At 40.2% G+C, this 19,625-nt stretch overlaps 1 protein-coding gene across 1 annotated transcript in view; it reads left to right on the forward strand.

The window, feature by feature from the left end:
• Positions 1 to 14,086, forward strand: part of LOC128657890 (oocyte zinc finger protein XlCOF7.1-like) — a 125,278-nt gene extending 111,192 nt beyond the window's left edge. Inside the window, exon 9 of the mRNA XM_053712318.1 lies at positions 14,031 to 14,086. Coding sequence (XP_053568293.1) covers positions 14,031 to 14,086 — 56 coding nt within the window. The remainder of the gene's footprint in view (positions 1 to 14,030) is intronic.
• Positions 14,087 to 19,625: the final 5,539 nt, after the last annotated feature.

Genomic DNA, 19,625 nt, shown 5'->3' on the forward strand with positions numbered 1-19,625 from the left:
TCCAGTGAAAGCTCAAGCATTTCTGAATTGTGTTTCAGATCTAGAGTTGACTGGAGTAATTATGCCAGTTCCAGTTCAGGAACAGGGGATGGGGTTTTATTCAAATCTCTTCATTGTACCAAAGAAGGAGAATTCCTTCAGACCAGTTCTGGATCTAAAAATATTGAATCGTTATGTAAGGATACCAACGTTCAAGATGGTAACTGTAAGGACTATCTTGCCTTTTGTTCAGCAAGGGAATTATATGTCCACAATAGATTTACAGGATGCATATCTGCATATTCCGATTCATCCAGATCATTATCGGTTCCTGAGATTCTCTTTTCTGGACAAGCATTACCAGTTTGTGGCTCTGCCGTTTGGCCTAGCTACAGCTCCAAGAATTTTTACAAAGGTTCTCGGTGCCCTTCTGTCTGTAATCAGAGAACAGGGTATTGTGGTATTTCCTTATTTGGACGATTATCTTGGTACTTGCTCAGTCTTTACATTTAGCAGAATTTCATACGAATCGACTTGTGTTGTTTCTTCAAGATCATGGTTGGAGGATCAATTACCAAAAAGTTCATTGATTCCTCAGACAATGACTCTGTCTTTAACAGACAAGAGACGTCTAAAAACTGATTGCAGCTTGTCGAAACCTTCAGTCACAATCATTCCCTTCGGTAGCCTTATGCATGGAAATTCTAGGTCTTATGACTGCTGCATCGGACGCGATCCCCTTTGCTCGTTTTCACATGCGACCTCTTCAGCTTTGTATGCTGAATCAATGGTGCAAGGATTACACAAAGATATCTCAATTAATATCTTTAAAACCGATTGTTCGACACTCTCTAACGTGGTGGACAGATCACCATCGTTTAAGTCAGGGGGCTTCTTTTGTGCTTCCGACCTGGACTGTAATTTCAACAGATGCAAGTCTCACAGGTTGGGGAGCTGTGTGGGGATCTCTGACGGCACAAGGAGTTTGGGAATCTCAGGAGGTGAGATTACCGATCAATATTTTGGAACTCCGTGCAATTTTCAGAGCTCTTCAGTTTTGGCCTCTTCTGAAGAGAGAATCGTTCATTTGTTTTCAGACAGACAATGTCACAACTGTGGCATACATCAATCATCAAGGAGGAACTCACAGTCCTCTGGCTATGAAAGAAGTATCTCGAATTTTGGTTTGGGCGGAATCCAGCTCCTGTCTAATCTCTGCGGTTCATATCCCAGGTGTAGACAATTGGGAAGCGGATTATCTCAGTCGCCAAACGTTGCATCCGGGCGAATGGTCTCTTCACCCAGAGGTATTTCTTCAGATCGTTCAAATGTGGGAACTTCCAGAAATAGATTTGATGGCGTCCCATCTAAACAAGAAACTTCCCAGGTATCTGTCCAGATCCCGGGATCCTCAGGCGGAGGCAGTGGATGCATTATCACTTCCTTGGAAGTATCATCCTGCCTATATCTTTCTCCAACATAGGTGTGTCCGGTCCACGGCGTCATCCTTACTTGTGGGATATTCTCTTCCCCAACAGGAAATGGCAAAGAGCCCAGCAAAGCTGGTCACATGATCCCTCCTAGGCTCCGCCTTCCCCAGTCATTCTCTTTGCCGTTGTACAGGCAACATCTCCACGGAGATGGCTTAGAGTTTTTTGGTGTTTAAATGTAGTTTTATTCTTCAATCAAGAGTTTGTTATTTTAAAATAGTACTGGTATGTACTATTTACTCTGAAACAGAAAAGAGATGAAGATTTCTGTTTGTAAGAGGAAAATGATTTTAGCAACCGTTACTAAAATCGATGGCTGTTTCCACACAGGACTGTTGAGAGGAATTAACTTCAGTTGTGGGAAACAGTGAGCAGACTTTTGCTGCTTGAGGTATGACACATTTCTAACAAGACTAGGTAATGCTGGAAGCTGTCATTTTCCCTATGGGATCCGGTAAGCCATTTTTATTACATAAGAATAAAGGGCTTCACAAGGGCTTTTAAGACTGGTAGACATTTTCTGGGCTAAAACGATTGATATATAAGCATTTTTAATACTTCATAGCTTTGAGGAGTTATTTTATTCTTGGGAATTATGTAAAATAACCGGCAGGCACTGTATTGGACACCTTTTTCTCTAGGGGCTTTCCCTAATCATAGGCAGAGCCTCATTTTCGCGCCTCTATTGCGCAGTTGTTTTTGGGAAGCAAGACATGCAGATGCATGTGTGAGGAGCTCAGATACATAGAAAAAGCTTTCTGAAGGCGTCATTTGGTATCGTATTCCCCTTTGGGCTTGGTTGGGTCTCAGCAAAGCAGATACCAGGGACTGTATAGGGGTTAAATATAAAAACGGCTCCGGTTCCGTTATTTTAAGAGTTAAAGCTTTCAAATTTGGTGTGCAATACTTTTAAGGCTTTAAGACACTGTGGTGAAATTTTGGTGAAATTTGAACGTTTCCTTCATACTTTTTCACATTTGCAGTAATAAAGTGTGTTCAGTTTAAAATTTAAAGTGACAGTAACGGTTTTATTTTAAAACGTTTTTTGTACTTTGTTATCAAGTTTATGCCTGTTTAACATGTCTGAACTATCAGATAGACTGTGTTCCGTATGTGGGGAAGCCAAGGTTCCTTCTCATTTAAATAGATGTGATTTATGTGACACAAAATTTAGAGAAAATGATGCCCAAGATGATTCCTCAAGTGAGGGGAGTAAGCAAGGTACTGCATCATCCCCTCCTTCGTCTACGCCAGTTCTTGCCCACACAGGAGGCCCCTAGTACATCTAGTGCGCCAATACTCCTTACTATGCAACAATTAACGGCTGTAATGGATAATTCTATCGAAAACATTTTAGCCAAAATGCCCACTTATCAGCGAAAGCGCGACTGCTCTGTTTAGAAAATACTGAAGAGCATGAGGACGCTGATGATATTGGTTCTGAAGTGCCCCTACACCAGTCTGAGGGGGCCAGGGAGGTTTTGTCTGAGGGAGAAATTTCAGATTCAGGGAAAATTCTCAACAAGCTGAACCTGATGTGATTACATTCAAATTTAAATTGGAACATCTCCGCGCTCTGCTTAAGGAGGTGTTATCTACTCTGGATGATTGTGAAGAATTTGGTCATTCCAGAGAAATTATGTAAGATGGACAAGTTCCTAGAGGTCCCGGGGCCCCCCGAAGCTTTTCCTATACCCAAGCGGGTGGCGAACATTGTAAACAAAGAATGGGAAAGGCCCGGCATACCTTTTGTCCCTCCCCCTATATTTAAGAAATTGTTTCCTATGGTCGACCCCAGAAAGGGACTTATGGCAGACAGTCCCCAAGGTCGAGGGGGGCGGTTTCTACTCTAAACAAACGCACCACTATCCCCATAGAAGATAGTTGTGCTTTCAAAGATCCTATGGATAAAAAATTAGAGGGTTTGCTTAAAAAGATGTTTGTTCAGCAAGGTTACCTTCTACAACCAATTTCATGCATTGTTCCTGTCACTACAGCAGCGTGTTTCTGGTTCGATGAACTAGAAAAGGCGCTCAATAAAGATTCTTCTTATGAGGAGATTTTGGACAGAATTCATGCTCTCAAATTGGCTAACTCTTTTACTTTAGACGCCACTTTGCAATTGGCTAGATTAGCGGCGAAAAATTCTGGGTTTGCTATTGTGGCGCGCAGAGCGCTTTGGCTAAAATCTTGGTCAGCGGATGCGTCTTCCAAGAACAAATTGCTTAACATTCCTTTCAAGGGGAAAACGCTGTTTGGCCCTGACTTGAAAGAGATTATTTCTGATATCACTGGGGCAAGGGCCACGCCCTTCCTCAGGATAGGTCTTTCAAGGCTAAGAATAAACCAAATTTTCGTCCCTTTCGCAGAAAACGGACCAGCCCCAAGTGCTACATCCTCTAAGCAAGAGGGTAATACTTCTCAAGCCAAGCCAGCCTGGAGGCCAATGCAAGGCTGGAACAAAGGTAAGCAGGCCAAGAAACCTGCCACTGCTACCAAGACAGCATGAGATGTTGGCCCCCGATCCAGGACCGGATCTGGTGGGGGGCAGACTCTCTCTCTTCGCTCAGGCTTGGGCAAGAGATGTTCTGGATCCTTGGGCGCTGGAAATAGTCTCCCAAGGTTATCTTCTGGAATTCAAGGGGCTTCCCCCAAGGGGGAGGTTCCACAGGTCTCAATTGTCTTCAGACCACATAAAAAGACAGGCATTCTTACATTGTGTAGAAGACCTGTTAAAAATGGGAGTGATTCATCCTGTTCCATTAGGAGAACAAGGGGTGGGGTTCTACTCCAATCTGTTCATAGTTCCCAAAAAAGAGGGAACATTCAGACCAATCTTAGATCTCAAGATCCTAAACAAGTTTCTCAAGGTTCCATCGTTCAAAATGGAAACCATTCGAACAATTCTTCCTTCCATCCAGGAAGGTCAATTCATGACCACGGTGGATTTAAAGGATGCGTATCTACATATTCCTATCCACAAGGAACATCATCGGTTCCTAAGGTTCGCCTTTCTGGACAAGCATTACCAGTTTGTGGCACTTCCATTCGGATTAGCCACTGCTCCAAGAATTTTCACAAGGTACTGGGATCCCTTCTAGCGGTGCTACGACCAAGGGGCATTGCAGTAGTACCTTACTTGGACGACATTCTGATTCAAGCGTCGTCCCTTCCACAAGCAAAGGCTCATACGGACATTGTCCTGGCCTTTCTCATATCTCACGGGTGGAAAGTGAACGTAGAAAAAAGTTCTCTATCTCCGTCAACAAGAGTTCCCTTCTTGGGAACAATAATAGACTCCTTAGAAATGAGGATTTTTCTGACAGAGGCCAGAAAATCAAAACTTCTAAACTCTTGTCAAGTACTTCATTCTGTTCCTCTTCCTTCCATAGCGCAGTGCATGGAAGTAATAGGTTTGATGGTCGCGGCAATGGACATAGTTCCTTTTGCGCGAATTCATCTGAGACCATTACAACTGTGCATGCTCAGTCAGTGGAATGGGGATTATACAGACTTGTCTCCGACGATACAAGTAGATCAGAGGACCAGAGATTCACTCCGTTGGTGGCTGTCCCTGGACAACCTGTCTCAGGGGATGAGCTTCCGCAGACCAGAGTGGGTCATTGTCACGACCGACGCCAGTCTGGTGGGCTGGGGCGCGGTCTGGGAACTCCTGAAAGCTCAGGGTCTTTGGTCTCGGGAAGAATCTCTTCTCCCGATAAATATTCTGGAACTGAGAGCGATATTCAATGCTCTCAAGGCTTGGCCTCAGCTAGCAAAGGCCAAGTTCATACGGTTTCAATCGGACAACATGACGACTGTTGCGTATATCAACCATCAAGGGGGAACAAGGAGTTCCCTGGCGATGGAAGAAGTGACCAAAATCATTCAATGGGCGGAGACTCACTCCTGCCACTTGTCTGCAATCCACATCCAGGAGTGGAAAATTGGGAAGCGGATTTTCTGAGTCGTCCGACATTTCATCCGGGGGGAGTGGGAACTCCATCCGGAAATCTTTGCCCAAATTACTCAGTTGTGGGGCATTCCAGACATGGATCTGATGGCCTCTCGTCAGAACTTCAAGGTTCCGTGCTACGGGTCCAGATCCAGGGATCTCAAGGCGACTCTAGTAGATGCACTAGTAGCACCTTGGACCTTCAACCTAGCTTATGTATTCCCACCGTTTCCTCTCATCCCCAGGCTGGTAGCCAGGATCAATCAGGAGGGGGGCATCGGTGATCTTGATAGCTCCTGCGTGGCCACGCAGGACTTGGTATGCAGACCTGGTGAATATGTCATCGGCTCCACCATGGAAGCTACCTTTGAGACGAGACCTTCTTGTTCAAGGTCCGTTCGAACATCCGAATCTGGTCTCACTCCAACTGACTGCTTGGAGATTGAACGCTTGATTTTATCAAAGCGAGGGTTCTCAGATTCTGTCATTGATACTCTTGTTCAGGCCAGAAAGCCTGTAACTAGAAAAATCTACCATAAAATATGGAAAAAATATATCTGTTGGTGTGAATCTAAAGGATTCCCTTGGGACAAGATAAAAATTCCTAAGATTCTATCCTTTCTTCAAGAAGGTTTGGAGAAAGGATTATCTGCAAGTTCTTTGAAGGGACAGATTTCTGCTTTGTCTGTGTTACTTCACAAAAAGCTGGCGCTGTGCCAGATGTTCAAGCTTTTGTTCAGGCTCTGGTTAGAATCAAGCCTGTTTACAAACCTTTGACTCCTCCTTGGAGTCTCAATTTCGTTCTTTCAGTTCTTCAGGGGGTTCCGTTTGAACCCTTACATTCCGTTGATATTAAGTTATTATCTTGGAAAGTTTTGTTTTTGGTTGCAATTTCTTCTGCTAGAAGAGTTTCAGAGTTATCTGCTCTGCAGTGTTCTCCTCCTTATCTGGTGTTCCATGCAGATAAGGTGTTTTGCGTACTAAACCTGGTTTTCTTCCGAAAGTTGTTTCTAACAAAAACATTAACCAGGAGATAGTCGTGCCTCTTTGTGTCCGAATCCAGTTTCAAAGAAGGAACGTTTGTTGCACAATTTGGATGTAGTTCGTGCTCTAAAATTCTATTTAGATGCTACAAAGGATTTTAGACAAACATCTTCCTTGTTTTGTTGTTTATTCTGGTAAAAGGAGAGGTCAAAAAGCAACTTCTACCTCTCTCTCTTTTTGGCTTAAAAGCATCATCAGATTGGCTTACGAGACTGCCGGACGGCAGCCTCCTGAAAGAATCACAGCTCATTCCACTAGGGCCGTGGCTTCCACATGGGCCTTCAAGAACGAGGCTTCTGTTGATCAGATATGTAAGGCAGCGACTTGGTCTTCACTGCACACTTTTACTAAATTTTACAAATTTGATACTTTTGCTTCTTCTGAGGCTATTTTTGGGAGAAAGGTTTTGCAAGCCGTGGTGCCTTCCATCTAGGTGACCTGATTTGCTCCCTCCCTTCATCCGTGTCCTAAAGCTTTGGTATTGGTTCCCACAAGTAAGGATGACGCCGTGGACCGGACACACCTATGTTGGAGAAAACAGAATTTATGTTTACCTGATAAATTACTTTCTCCAACGGTGTGTCCGGTCCACGGCCCGCCCTGGTTTTTTAATCAGGTCTGATAATTTATTTTCTTTAACTACAGTCACCACGGTATCATATGATTTCTCCTATGCAAATATTCCTCCTTTACGTCGGTCGAATGACTGGGGAAGGCGGAGCCTAGGAGGGATCATGTGACCAGCTTTGCTGGGCTCTTTGCCATTTCCTGTTGGGGAAGAGAATATCCCACAAGTAAGGATGACGCCGTGGACCGGACACACCGTTGGAGAAAGTAATTTATCAGGTAAACATAAATTCTGTTTTCCGCCTCTAGTTCTTCTTCCAAGAGTAATCTCCAAGATTCTGAAGGAATGCTTGTTTGTTCTGCTGGTAGCTCCGGCATGGCCTCACAGGTTTTGGTATGCGGATCTTGTCGGATGGCCTCTTGCCAACCGTGGACTCTTCCGTTAAGACCAGACCTTCTGTCACAAGGTCCTTTTTTCCATCAGGATCTGAAATCCTTAAATTTAAAGGTATGGAGATTGAACGCTTGATTCTTCGTCAAAGAGGTTTCTCTGACTCTGTGATTAATACTATGTTACAGGCTCGTAAATCTGTATCTAGAGAGATATATTATAGAGTCTGGAAGACTTATATTTCTTGGTGTATTTCTCATCATTTTTCTTGGCATTCTTTTAGAATTCCGAGAATTTTACAGTTTCTTCAGGATGGTTTAGATAAAGGTTTGTCCGCAAGTTCCTTGAAAGGACAAATCTCTGCTCTTTCTGTTCTTTTTCACAGAAAGATTGCTATTCTTCCTGATATTCATTGTTTTGTACAAGCTTTGGTTCGTATAAAACCTGTCATTAAGTCAATTTCTCCTCCTTGGAGTTTGAATTTGGTTCTGGGGGCTCTTCAAGCTCCTCCGTTTGAACCTATGCATTCATTGGACATTAAATTACTTTCTTGGAAAGTTTTGTTCCTTTTGGCCATCTCTTCTGCCAGAAGAGTTTCTGAATTATCTGCTCTTTCTTGTGAGTCTCCTTTTCTGATTTTTCATCAGGATAAGGCGGTGTTGCGAACTTCTTTTGAATTTTTACCTAAAGTTGTGAATTCCAACAACATTAGTAGAGAAATTGTGGTTCCTTCATTATGTCCTAATCCTAAGAATTCTAAGGAGAAATCGTTGCATTCTTTGGATGTTGTTAGAGCTTTGAAATATTATGTTGAAGCTACTAAATCTTTCCGAAAGACTTCTAGTCTATTTGTTATCTTTTCCGGTTCTAGAAAAGGCCAGAAAGCTTCTGCCATTTCTTTGGCATCTTGGTTGAAATCTTTAATTCATCTTGCCTATGTTGAGTCGGGTAAAACTCTGCCTCAGAGAATTACAGCTCATTCTACTAGGTCAGTTTCTACTTCCTGGGCGTTTAGGAATGAAGCTTCGGTTGATCAGATTTGCAAAGCAGCATCTTGGTCCTCTTTGCATACTTTTACTAAATTCTACCATTTTGATGTATTTTCTTCTTCTGAAGCAGTTTTTGGTAGAAAAGTACTTCAGGCAGCGATTTCAGTTTGAATCTTCTGCTTATGTTTTTCGTTAAACTTTATTTTGGGTGTGGATTATTTTCAGCAGGAATTGGCTGTCTTTATTTTATCCCTCCCTCTCTAGTGACTCTTGTGTGGAAAGATCCACATCTTGGGTAATCATTATCCCATACGTCACTAGCTCATGGACTCTTGCTAATTACATGAAAGAAAACATAATTTATGTAAGAACTTACCTGATAAATTCATTTCTTTCATATTAGCAAGAGTCCATGAGGCCCGCCCTTTTTTTGTGGTGGTTATGATTTTGTATAAAGCACAATTATTCCAATTCCTTATTTTATATGCTTTCGCACTTTTTTATCACCCCACTTCTTGGCTATTCGTTAAACTGAATTGTGGGTGTGGTGAGGGGTGTATTTATAGGCATTTTGAGGTTTGGGAAACTTTGCCCCTGCTGGTAGGAATGTATATCCCATACGTCACTAGCTCATGGACTCTTGCTAATATGAAAGAAATGAATTTATCAGGTAAGTTCTTACATAAATTATGTTATCTTGACTATGAGCTATAATACCTCAGATTGAGATAAGTTAGTACATAATCTTCTAGCTATGGAGCGGCCCCTTATGGATGAGTATTGACAACTGAGCTCTCTAGAGACCAGGCTCCACAGGGGGAGCTGACCTTTCACTGTGATGTTGGGGTGGTTCTGCTACCTACGGCCGGGGTGGCGGGGCTGGCCCGACTAGCATAAGATGACATGAGAGTAAGGGTTTAAGGCTAGCAAAGTGCCATATGCATATTCTCCTCATTTAAGGTAATACCCTGATAGTTCCTAGCTTAGCTAAACTTTAAAATTGGTTCTGTTCTAGTTACCATGAATGTCTACTACACGTATTCCAATATCAAGATGGAGAAATGGACCACTCCAGTCCCACCTATAATGTTGATTAGCAATGTATGAACAGGTATTGAAATACTATTTTCACCAGACAATATAGAGGTTGAAGAGTTTTATTACACGTATCATAGAAATTCCCAAAGTTTATATTTGTGCTATAATGGTATTCTTGTTTGTTTTAATTTTGGGGACAGTTTTTCTCTTCACCCCTTATATACTTATATACTAAAGAATTGTAGGTTAGCTATTTCAGTTTCACTTTCTGCGTTAAATAATTGAAAAATATGAGATTCTCCATTGGAGGTCCAAGAGTGGCCTCCTTTTGTCCATTGATACCCTCTGTAACATCATAATGCTGTCCTGGGGGCCCAAGAGTGGCCTCATAAAACATTTAGAGGGCATATAGCCCATATGGCATAGTGATTATCTAAGTATATGTATATACAGTCTCACTGAAGCTTGTTTTGTTTACTTTGCGTAATACTTTTCTCTGTTCCAATTTGAGTATGTATTTATGGAAAGTATCTTGCTGCACAGATTTCATTATCATAACTTGTTTATGTGCCTAAAATTGAATCTCAATAAAAAAATATAAAAAAAAAATAAAATAGTTTCAGGGGTAGGTGTCAGCTGTGTTTGTAAGATAAGGTTGATGTTCTGGAACACCTGCATCCAGTATGTCCGAATAGGTGCACAGCCCCACCATATGTGTTCCGTGTGGCCCTCTTGAACACACCCTCTTTAGCATTTACCAGATGACTTTTTATAAATATGTTTTATTTTGGCTGGGGTCATGTACCACCTCATCATTATCTTGATATTTGTCTCTTTGGCATGTGCCGAGTGGGCTGATTGTGATACATTTTTGAATCTCTAAGTGACCATTCTTTATGAGGTGTGTGCTTATTCAATTCCCTATATGTAGGCAAATGTTGAAAAGTGTTTTCCAGTACTAGTTTATATAAGGTGGAAATCAGTTTTTTTTGGAATATCTGTAGACATGCAAATCTGCTCAAAAAAAGTCAAAGGACGCAAAAAAATCCTTTTTTGATTTGTGCGAGAGGATATAATGCCTCATTTGGTGGAACTGCAACCAGGATGCCAAGAAGGGCAGGCCTAATTTATCTAGTTGGTGCTTGCTCCTGACTGTGATATTATCTGTTAATATTTTAATAGGTATGAAATCCATCAGTTTTGGAAAGGAGGCCTGTACCAATTTTTTTCCCGGCGGGAATTCGTCGTTATGTAGTTGGGTAGTGAGTGGTGAATATCTAGTAGATATTTTGCTAAATGACTTGAGAATGAACCTCCAGTCATTCCAGGTTTCATTGGAGACGTAAGATGGAGAGATTATTGGGGTGTGCAAAGCTGAAGGGTTCCAGCATATTGTACCCAGGTGCGCAGTCTTTGCTAGTGAGACTTCCGTCTATATCCAACCCTTACAATTAGAATCATTATACCTACACCATTCAGAAACCCTTTGCAGAGATATTGCTAGTTTGTACGAACGGAGGTGTGGGACTCCAAGACCTCCATTTATGGGAAGCTTATACATTGTAGTTTTACTTATTCGTAAACGGCGCCATATATACTTGTTTATTATTCTCTGTAGTGTGTCTAACTCTTTTAATGTCTTTGGGATGGTGACAGTCTGTAATATATATATATAGAACTTTGAGTAGTAGTATCATTTTATCTGCTTGAATCCTTCCTGACCAGGATATATTTTCTGCGAGCCAAGAGGCTGTAAGAGACTGAAATTCTGTAATCAACTGGCTATAGTTAAGTTTACGTAATTCTGTCCTGACTGAGGTAATGTGTATTCCTAGATATTTTAAAAACTTCGTCTGGAGTTTAAGGTACTCTGACTTGTTCATATTAACCGAGAAATTTGAGACTTTCCCAAATTGGGAGAGTTCCTGAAGGACCTGCCATAGAAAAGTGGAGGGATTTGTCAATGTCATTAAAATATCATCAGCATAAATAGCTAATCTGTGTTGTCTGTCTCCCAGTTCTATCCCCCTAATTAGCTTGTTTGCCCTTATTTTAATTGCCAGAGGTTCCAATGTAAGAATAAAAAGCAAGGGAGAAAGGGGGCACCCCTGACTTGAACCATTTTTTATTTCAAATGACTCGGAAAGTGTACGATTCACCTTTACTTGAACCATCGGATTGGTGTACACAGCAAGTATTTTCTGGACAAAACAGAGTGGGAAATTGAAATGTATCAGTGTTGAGTATAGGTAAGTCCAGTCAAGTCGGTCAAAAGCTTTTTATGCGTCAGTCGATAGAAAGATAGCTGGGGTCTCATTATAGGGACAGTGGATTTTGTCCCAGGCATAGAAAATAAAGTATTTAAGAGGTGGAAAGAGAATGGACTAATACACATTGCACAACTGAAACAAACAGGGACGAGAATAATATATACGTTTCAAGAATTGTCACAAATATTTAAGCTTCCAGCAAAAGATTTATTCGCGTATTTACAACTTCGACATTACCTTCTTCAAATAATATCTTCATACGGTGATGATTGGAAGAAACCCGAAATAGACTCAGGGATTAAGTTATATAAAGTATGTATCCGAGCCATATCATACTGGTATAACTCTTTATTAATACGAGTGGGAGTAAAACATATTAATAAATTACAAGATAACCTAATTAAATATTTTCCAACCATTCAAGTTAAAGATTTACAAGGTAGCATAGTGGCAGCAGAAAATACGACCCCATCAATTAGTTGGAGAGATACTCAAGTCAAAGTAATTAATAATTTTTATTTAACGCCATACAGAATGAGCAAGTGGGCAAAAGGGAAACAACCCGGTTATTGTTCTAAATGTAACAAAGAAGGAGCCGATCTATACCATTGCCTATGGTCATGTCCTAAGATCAGGCAATACTGGTTTAAGATAAATTTTTGGGTTAATAAATTTCTTCAAGACAATTTCCAGATGTCTGCACAACATAGCTTTTTCTTATTAAATGATAGATTAGACAAAGGAGAACAATGCCTAATAAATACGGTGATTTTGGCAGCACGTGTTTTAATATTTAAAAGATGGAAATCACCCGAGGCCCTTAAGGTCACGGAATTCTCCAACATAATTAAACAACAAATGTTTACTGAAATCCATGATTTAAAACCAGATTCAGAAAAACAATTTAGGTCTTTCTTCTCTAAATGGAAAGCGGTAATCTTATCTTGGCCCGTTCAACACAACTACTTTTTATCGCCCCTCTAATAAGTACACTACCCTTCATTACGTTGATAGTAGAAGAGTTTCTTCCACGATATTGGTTAGACATGTAGATATGAGAAAGGAAAATAAAGTTCAAGAAAGGAAAGTGGGTAAGTGAGAGAATAAGTGGAAAGGAGGTAGAAAGTAGAGAAGAAAAAAGATAGATCATTGCTGCAGAGAACACGAAATTACATAATTATTAAGTTTGGACTGAGAGAGAAGGGGGAACATGGGTCTTTTCAAAGCATACTAGGTAGAGAGAGGGGAACGGATCCCCCAGATAGGCCAGTCTTTCTTATATATTAGAACAAAAGGCAGTATGATACAAAATACTGATATATTGGTCTCAATTGTTTTTTTGTTTTTTGTTTGTTTTTTTCTCTTTGTTTTTTTTTCTTTGTGATCTGGCCAATTTTTGCTTTCTAATATATTTAATTTGAGTTAAGAGGAGGAGAAAAAAGGGAAGGGAAAGATGAAAGGAAAGGTAAAGTAGAAAGGAGAAGGAAGGACAGAGAAGAAAAAAAAAATATCAAGTGGTAAACATATGTCAGAAGGAAGCAAATGATAAATGCTTAAGATAATAGTGAAACATGTACGGTAATCCTAAAGGTAAATCTGTAAACACTGTTATGAAATGAAAGCTGTTTATGTTTATTGATTCTCACTTTTGTCATTGTTGAATACTCAAATAAAAAGAATACTTAAAAAAAAAAAAAAAAAAAAGAAAGATAGCTGGGGTCTGAAGTTTGCTGGGGTGTGAGTGTATTTGCCTGGTTTAGCTAGAACAGAGATATTTGCTTGAAGCATAGAATCTGGGAAAGGGAAAGTCTCCGAGACCGTATTAAACAGGGAGTTTAGATATAGGTATAGGTATTTTTGGAAGGTTTTATAGTATAGTCCTGAAAATCCGTCTGGTCCAGGGGCTTTAAGTTTTAGACTTTTAATTGCTTCTAACACTTCCTCAGCGCTAATGGGTCGGTCAAGTTCTTCTTGTTGTTCTGACTGAATCTGGGGAACCTTGATGTCTTGTAAATATTGCTGGCAATTCTGAAGATGCGATTTATCAAGTCTACCTGGAAATAAGTTATATAGCTTATTATGATAAGAGTTTAAATTCCTCTGCGATTTTACGGGATTCTTCAAGCTGTTTAACCTGAGCAGTTTTTTATGGAGTGAACAAGTTTTCTGTTGTTTCTTTAGTGCCCTGGATAACAACTTCCCTGATTTGTTACCTTCCCTATAGAAAGTCTGTTGAAGGTGTAGCATCTGTTTTTGTGATTTTATCTGTAAGATTTTATTCATTTGTTCTCTTTTTTTGTTTTTTAGATTCTCAAGGAGATCTGTATCGTTTGGTGATATTTTGTGCAATCGATCTAAGTTAGACAGCTCCTTGGCTAGTGTAATATATTCTTCCCTCTTGTTTTTTGTGTGTTGGGCTTTGGCCTTGATAAATTCTCCTGTAATAGTACTTTTGTGGGCTTCCCATAGGGTAGTTGCACTGATGTCTGGAGTATCGTTGGACGCAAAATAGCATTTAATGTGTTTAGCAAAATCTTTAACCCGATTTTTATCTAGGAGCATGGACTCGTCTAATCTCCATTGAAATGCAATAAGTGGGGCAGATGGCCAGGTGATCTTGCACAGGACCAATGAATGATCAGACCATGAAGTGTGTTTTATTCCTGATTGTTTAAATGTGACAGAACTATGTGGTCTACTAGAATATAGTCTAATCTTGAGTAACTTCGATTTGGGTGGGAGAAGAAGGTGAAATCTTTTTTTCTGTGGGTTATTAAATCTCCATGCAAACCTAATAAATTGAGATTGTCCCAAATTCTCTGAAGATTGGGGGTCTGAAGCCTTGTGTTTGGGTTAGTACAATCTATAGTGGGGTCTTTTGTTAGGGGTGTATATATTTACCAGAGTAACCGGTTTTCCAAAAAGGAGGCCCGTTACACATAAGTACCTGCCTTCCCTATCAGAATCCACTGGTATATTATTAAATTAGATGGATTTGTGTATCAAAATGCTTACCCCATTAACTTTCTTGGATGGGTTTGTGCCATGAAAGTGGAGGGGATATTGCGAAGAGAAAAATTTGGGAGTGTGATTAGTTTTGAAGTGAGTCTCTTGCAGCATAAGGTTGTGCCTCCCCCTCTTTTGTAGGTCTGTGATTGCTAACCTTCGCTTGTTTTGACAATTCAACCCCTTTGAGTTTTGTGTGAGAATGACTATTTCTTGTTGGTTATTATTACTCATAGATTACCTGCATGTGTGCACTTACATCTGAAAGCGTCTACCAGCCAGTATACCTTATTTCTACAGTGTACCGAGTACTTGAAAAAGAAGAAAATTTAAAAAATAAACATTACATACAAAACATATTTACCAAAACCTAAATGGAAAAAGGTTAACATTTCACAATAAAGGAGAAATATTCTCCCAACTGGCTTAGAACAATTACTAACACAAAATTATTGTAGAGGATTTAGTGATATAAACCTGTGAAAACATTGTTCCCACTGTTTGGGCCTAATCTTATTTCATAGAACCCAAAATCATCCGTTGTCGGGTATCTGGGCTTGCACGGCTGGCAGCTGTTTGCGCATTCTCCTCTGCTGCACCTGCTGCCACTCTCTTTGTTGTGGAAGCGGCAGCTGGTTGCTTTCCTTTGATTCGTGATGCAGGCTTGTTGTTCTTTAGTCTCTGGAGTGGAAATGTTGAGCTCCCTGCAGATATCAAGCATTTCTCTGGGAGAAGTGCACGTCAAACGCCACCCTTTCCAGACAATGATTAGATGAAAAAGGAAGCCCCATCTGTAGGGTATATTTTTTTTCTTTCGTAGAAGTGTGGTAAGAGGCTTACGTTTGGCAAGTGTTCTTTGTAACAGGTCCGCAAATATCTGTAGATCTGTGCCTTCATACTTAATGGGCTGTTGTTCTCTAGCCAGTCTCATGATCTGTTCCTTAGCTTGGTAATTTGTGATCCGGACTATAACATCTCTGGGTGGCTGGTTGTCTTGTGGCTTAGGGCGTAAAGCTCTGAGCTCTGTCTATGTCCACCTTTGATGGGGTCTCTTCCTTCTTAAGTGCACCAAAGAGATCCTGTAGATACTGTCCCAGATCTGCTGGGGGGATAATCTCAGGAATACCCCGCACCCTGACATTATGATGCCTGCTCCTATTCTCCACGTCATCTATTTTATCTTCAAGCTCTTGTATTGTACTGTTTGCTTATGAATAACAGTATGTAGCTCTGAGATGGCTGCAGTCTGTGTCTCTTGTGTGCCCTCGATCACCTCCACCCTGTGTCCCATTTCTGAAATTTCCTTTTTCAGGTCGCTGATTTCCTCCTTGATGCACTGTTTGACCTGTGCTATCAGTGTGCTAAAGTCCTTCTTCGAAAGGAATGTTTCAAACAAGGCTTTTGGGACTGTGATGGTGTCTGTATTAGATTCTGCTTCTGAATCAGATGAGGAGTAAGCAAGTGTGTGTTCTGCATCCTCTGTGGCAGTATTCAGCAAGGCCTTAGTTTCTAGGGACTTAAAATGGTTATTCACTGAAGGCGTGAGAGGTTGTTTCTGCTTGGCGCCTTTTGCCTGCTTGTTTTGCCTTTTAGGAGACATTTTGACCAGATCCTCTAGGGCCTTGACAAATGTAAGTTTGTACGTTTCTATGTGGGATTGGTCTTTTTATATTATTATTCAGACCCAGGTTTATTGCCAAAAGATGTTCAGCTTCTGAAAGGGGTTGTTTATGTCATTTCCTATTTACTGTTAAAGCATTGTGCGCTTTTTTTCAAACGTGATATAAGTATTGGCCTTCCTATATCTCACTTTGTAGTAGAAAGTAAAGCTGTCTGATTTATGTGGCCAGGCATCCGTGAGGATTTATTTTCCCCCTATATATCGTATTGTACACTAAGATTACATCGTCCCCTGTTTGATAAATTTTGACAATGTGCTGCTGCGTATTTACTTTAGTACAATTAATGTCCACTGCACTGATCCGCAAGACCTCTCATCTAGGTCTGTTATGTGCCCGGACTTGCTCCCAAGTTGTGTGGGTGATCTCAGGTCTCTATAATGCCTGCTTATAGTCACTTATTCCCCACGCTGCACATCTTAACGGCTTCTCACCTGCCGTTCCGAATTTATTTATTTTAAGATAGGGATCTTATAAGTTTAATTTAAAGTGAAGGTAAATTTTGACAAATTTCGCGGGTCCAAAATGACGAATCCGGCTTCATCCAATCACGGCTTTCCCTCAGGCCATGATCCCCCCCCTGGGGGAAAGCCGTGATTGGAGGAAGCCGGATTCGTCATTTCTGACGTAAGAATAGGCTTCCGACGGCCAGGGGAATTGATGGAGCAGCTTTCAGAAGTAAAAGGTACGTTTTTGAAGAAAATGCTTGGAATGTCAATTTTGATGAATCAAAGTGCCCTTGTTTTTAATAGGATTATTAAAAACCAGGCACTAATTTGTCAAAATTGACCTTCACTTTAAAGTTAGGGGGTTGTTAGGTTTAGGGATTAATAGTTTTAGTTTTTTTGCGATGTGGGGGGCTGTCGGTTTAGGGGTTAATAATTTTATTTAGTGGCGGCGATGTCGGGGAGTGACAAAATAGGGTTTAATATCTTTATTATAGTGTGGGCGATTTTGGGGTGCGGGGGAATAGGGGTTAATAACTTTATTATAGTGGCGGCGATATCAAGGAGCGGTGGAATAGGGGTTAATAAATTTTATTAGTGGCAGATTAGTGTGGTGCGCAGCGGCATTTAGCGGCCTTCTAATTACGAAAAAAGCAATGCCAAAGCCATATATGTCTGCTATTTCTGAACAAAGGGGATCCCAGAGAAGCATTTACAACCATTTGTGCCATAATTGCACAAGCTGTTTTGTAAATAATTTCAGTGAGAACCTAAAGTTTGTGAAAAAGTGAACAAGTTTTTTTTTATTTGATCGCATTTGGCGGTGAAATGGTGGCATGAAATATACCAAAATGGGCCTAGATCAATACTTTAAGTTGTCTACTAAAAAAAATATATACATGTGAAGGGTTATTCAGGGATTCCTGACAGATATCAGTGTTACAATGCAACTATCACTAATTTTTAAATAAAAATGGTTTGGAAATAGCAAAGTGCTATTTGTACTTATTGCCCTATAACTTGCAAGAGAAACAAAGAACATGTGAACATTGGGTATTTCTAAACTGAGGACAACATTTAGAAAGTGTTTTTTGGTGGTTGTAAATGTGTAACAGATTTTGGGGTCAAAGTTAGAAAAAGTGTCTTTTTTCAAAAAATTTCATCATATTTTATAATTTTTTTAACAGTAAATTATGATATGATGAAAATAATGGTATCTTTAGAAAGTCCATTTAATGGAGAGAAAAACTGTATATAATATGGGTACAGTGTGTACAGTAAATGAATAAGAGGAAAATTCCAGCTAAACATAAACAATTAAAATGTATGAATAAACATAACCATTGTAATATGAAAATAATTTTTTTTAACTTGTTTCATTCTTTGCGAGCCATCAAGCTTGATGATCCTGAAATGCCCTGATAAAAGCACCGGGCAGTGCTATATTAGCCGGCCCCATGACCAATGCGCAATGTTATAGTATGCAATATATAGTAATTTTGCAGTGCTAACTTGTCTAGTTATTTTAGAGGCTGCTACAAGGTCACTGCATGTGTCCATAAACAACAAATTTCAACTGTGTGGCAAATCTCCCCCTTTATTAGGTTGTACATTAAGGTTGTACATTAAAGTGCCCTTATAAGGATCTGGTCTGTGTATAACACTGTGAATGAGTAAAGTATATGGAAGCACCTTCAGTATTTGTTGCGTTGAGCTAAACGCTCCTGTTTCTTCATATCTCCTGCACTGTTGATGTTCACCCAGTGTCTGGTTCCACATCACATGACCATAACTTACTATTCCATAAACGCAGTCAAGCAAGCTGTGAGAACTTAAAATGCAGTGATTTCTCTCCTAGTCTAGCGATATTATTACACAGCCTGTCCCAGTCTCATGAATGTGTGCAGTCAATGTTCTTATGTTTATTACGCATAGGAATTTTTCAAGGTTGTAAAGGTGATTTATGATCACTGTTACACAGCATACTTTGCAGGATATACAATGCAGCCACCATTTTCAGCAGGTTCAACAGCAGTACAAAGTTGTCATCCATTCCCCTGCTATTGCCCCCCCCCTTCTCAGAGCATTGCAGATTGATAAATATAACGTGCGCACAGGTCATCAGGCACAGCTCATCGAATCAACACTGCTCCAAACTTTGATTACCATAAATCATGCTTCATCTGTCAGCACTAATGTAAGTAAGCTTGTTACAATAGCTCTGACATAAGAGGGAATAACAAGCTTGAGGGCGGCGCATGCGCAATGCGCTAAAGGGAGTAATAACAGACTGGCCGCATGTCCAGAAAATATTCTAAGGGGCTTAGGTAGTGTACTCTATAAACAGACATTTAAAAAAAATGGTAAATTCAGACAATGATTTTACACAGAATATTCAGCACTACCATACTTAAAGGGACAGTATACACTCATTTTCATATAACTGCATGTAATAGACACTACTATAAAGAATAAGATGCACAGATACTGATATAAAAATCCAGTATAAAACAGTTTAAAAACTTACTTAGAAGCTGTCAGTTTGGGTCTGTTGAAAAGGTAGCTGAAAAGCCCACTGCAAGTGGCAAATAAGACACTCCCCCCCCCCCCCCTTCTTTTGCATATGAAAAGACCCTTTACACAAACAGGAGCCAGTTGGAGAAGGTAGCTGACAGTATTCACATACAACTTTAGGGCTTGGTTAGGAGTCTGAAAATCAGAGCAATGTTATTTAAAAATAAGCAAAACTATACATTTATTTAAAAAAAAAA

This window comes from Bombina bombina, chromosome 4 (genome assembly GCF_027579735.1).
Source record: "Bombina bombina isolate aBomBom1 chromosome 4, aBomBom1.pri, whole genome shotgun sequence".
Lineage (NCBI taxonomy): Eukaryota > Metazoa > Chordata > Amphibia > Anura > Bombinatoridae > Bombina > Bombina bombina.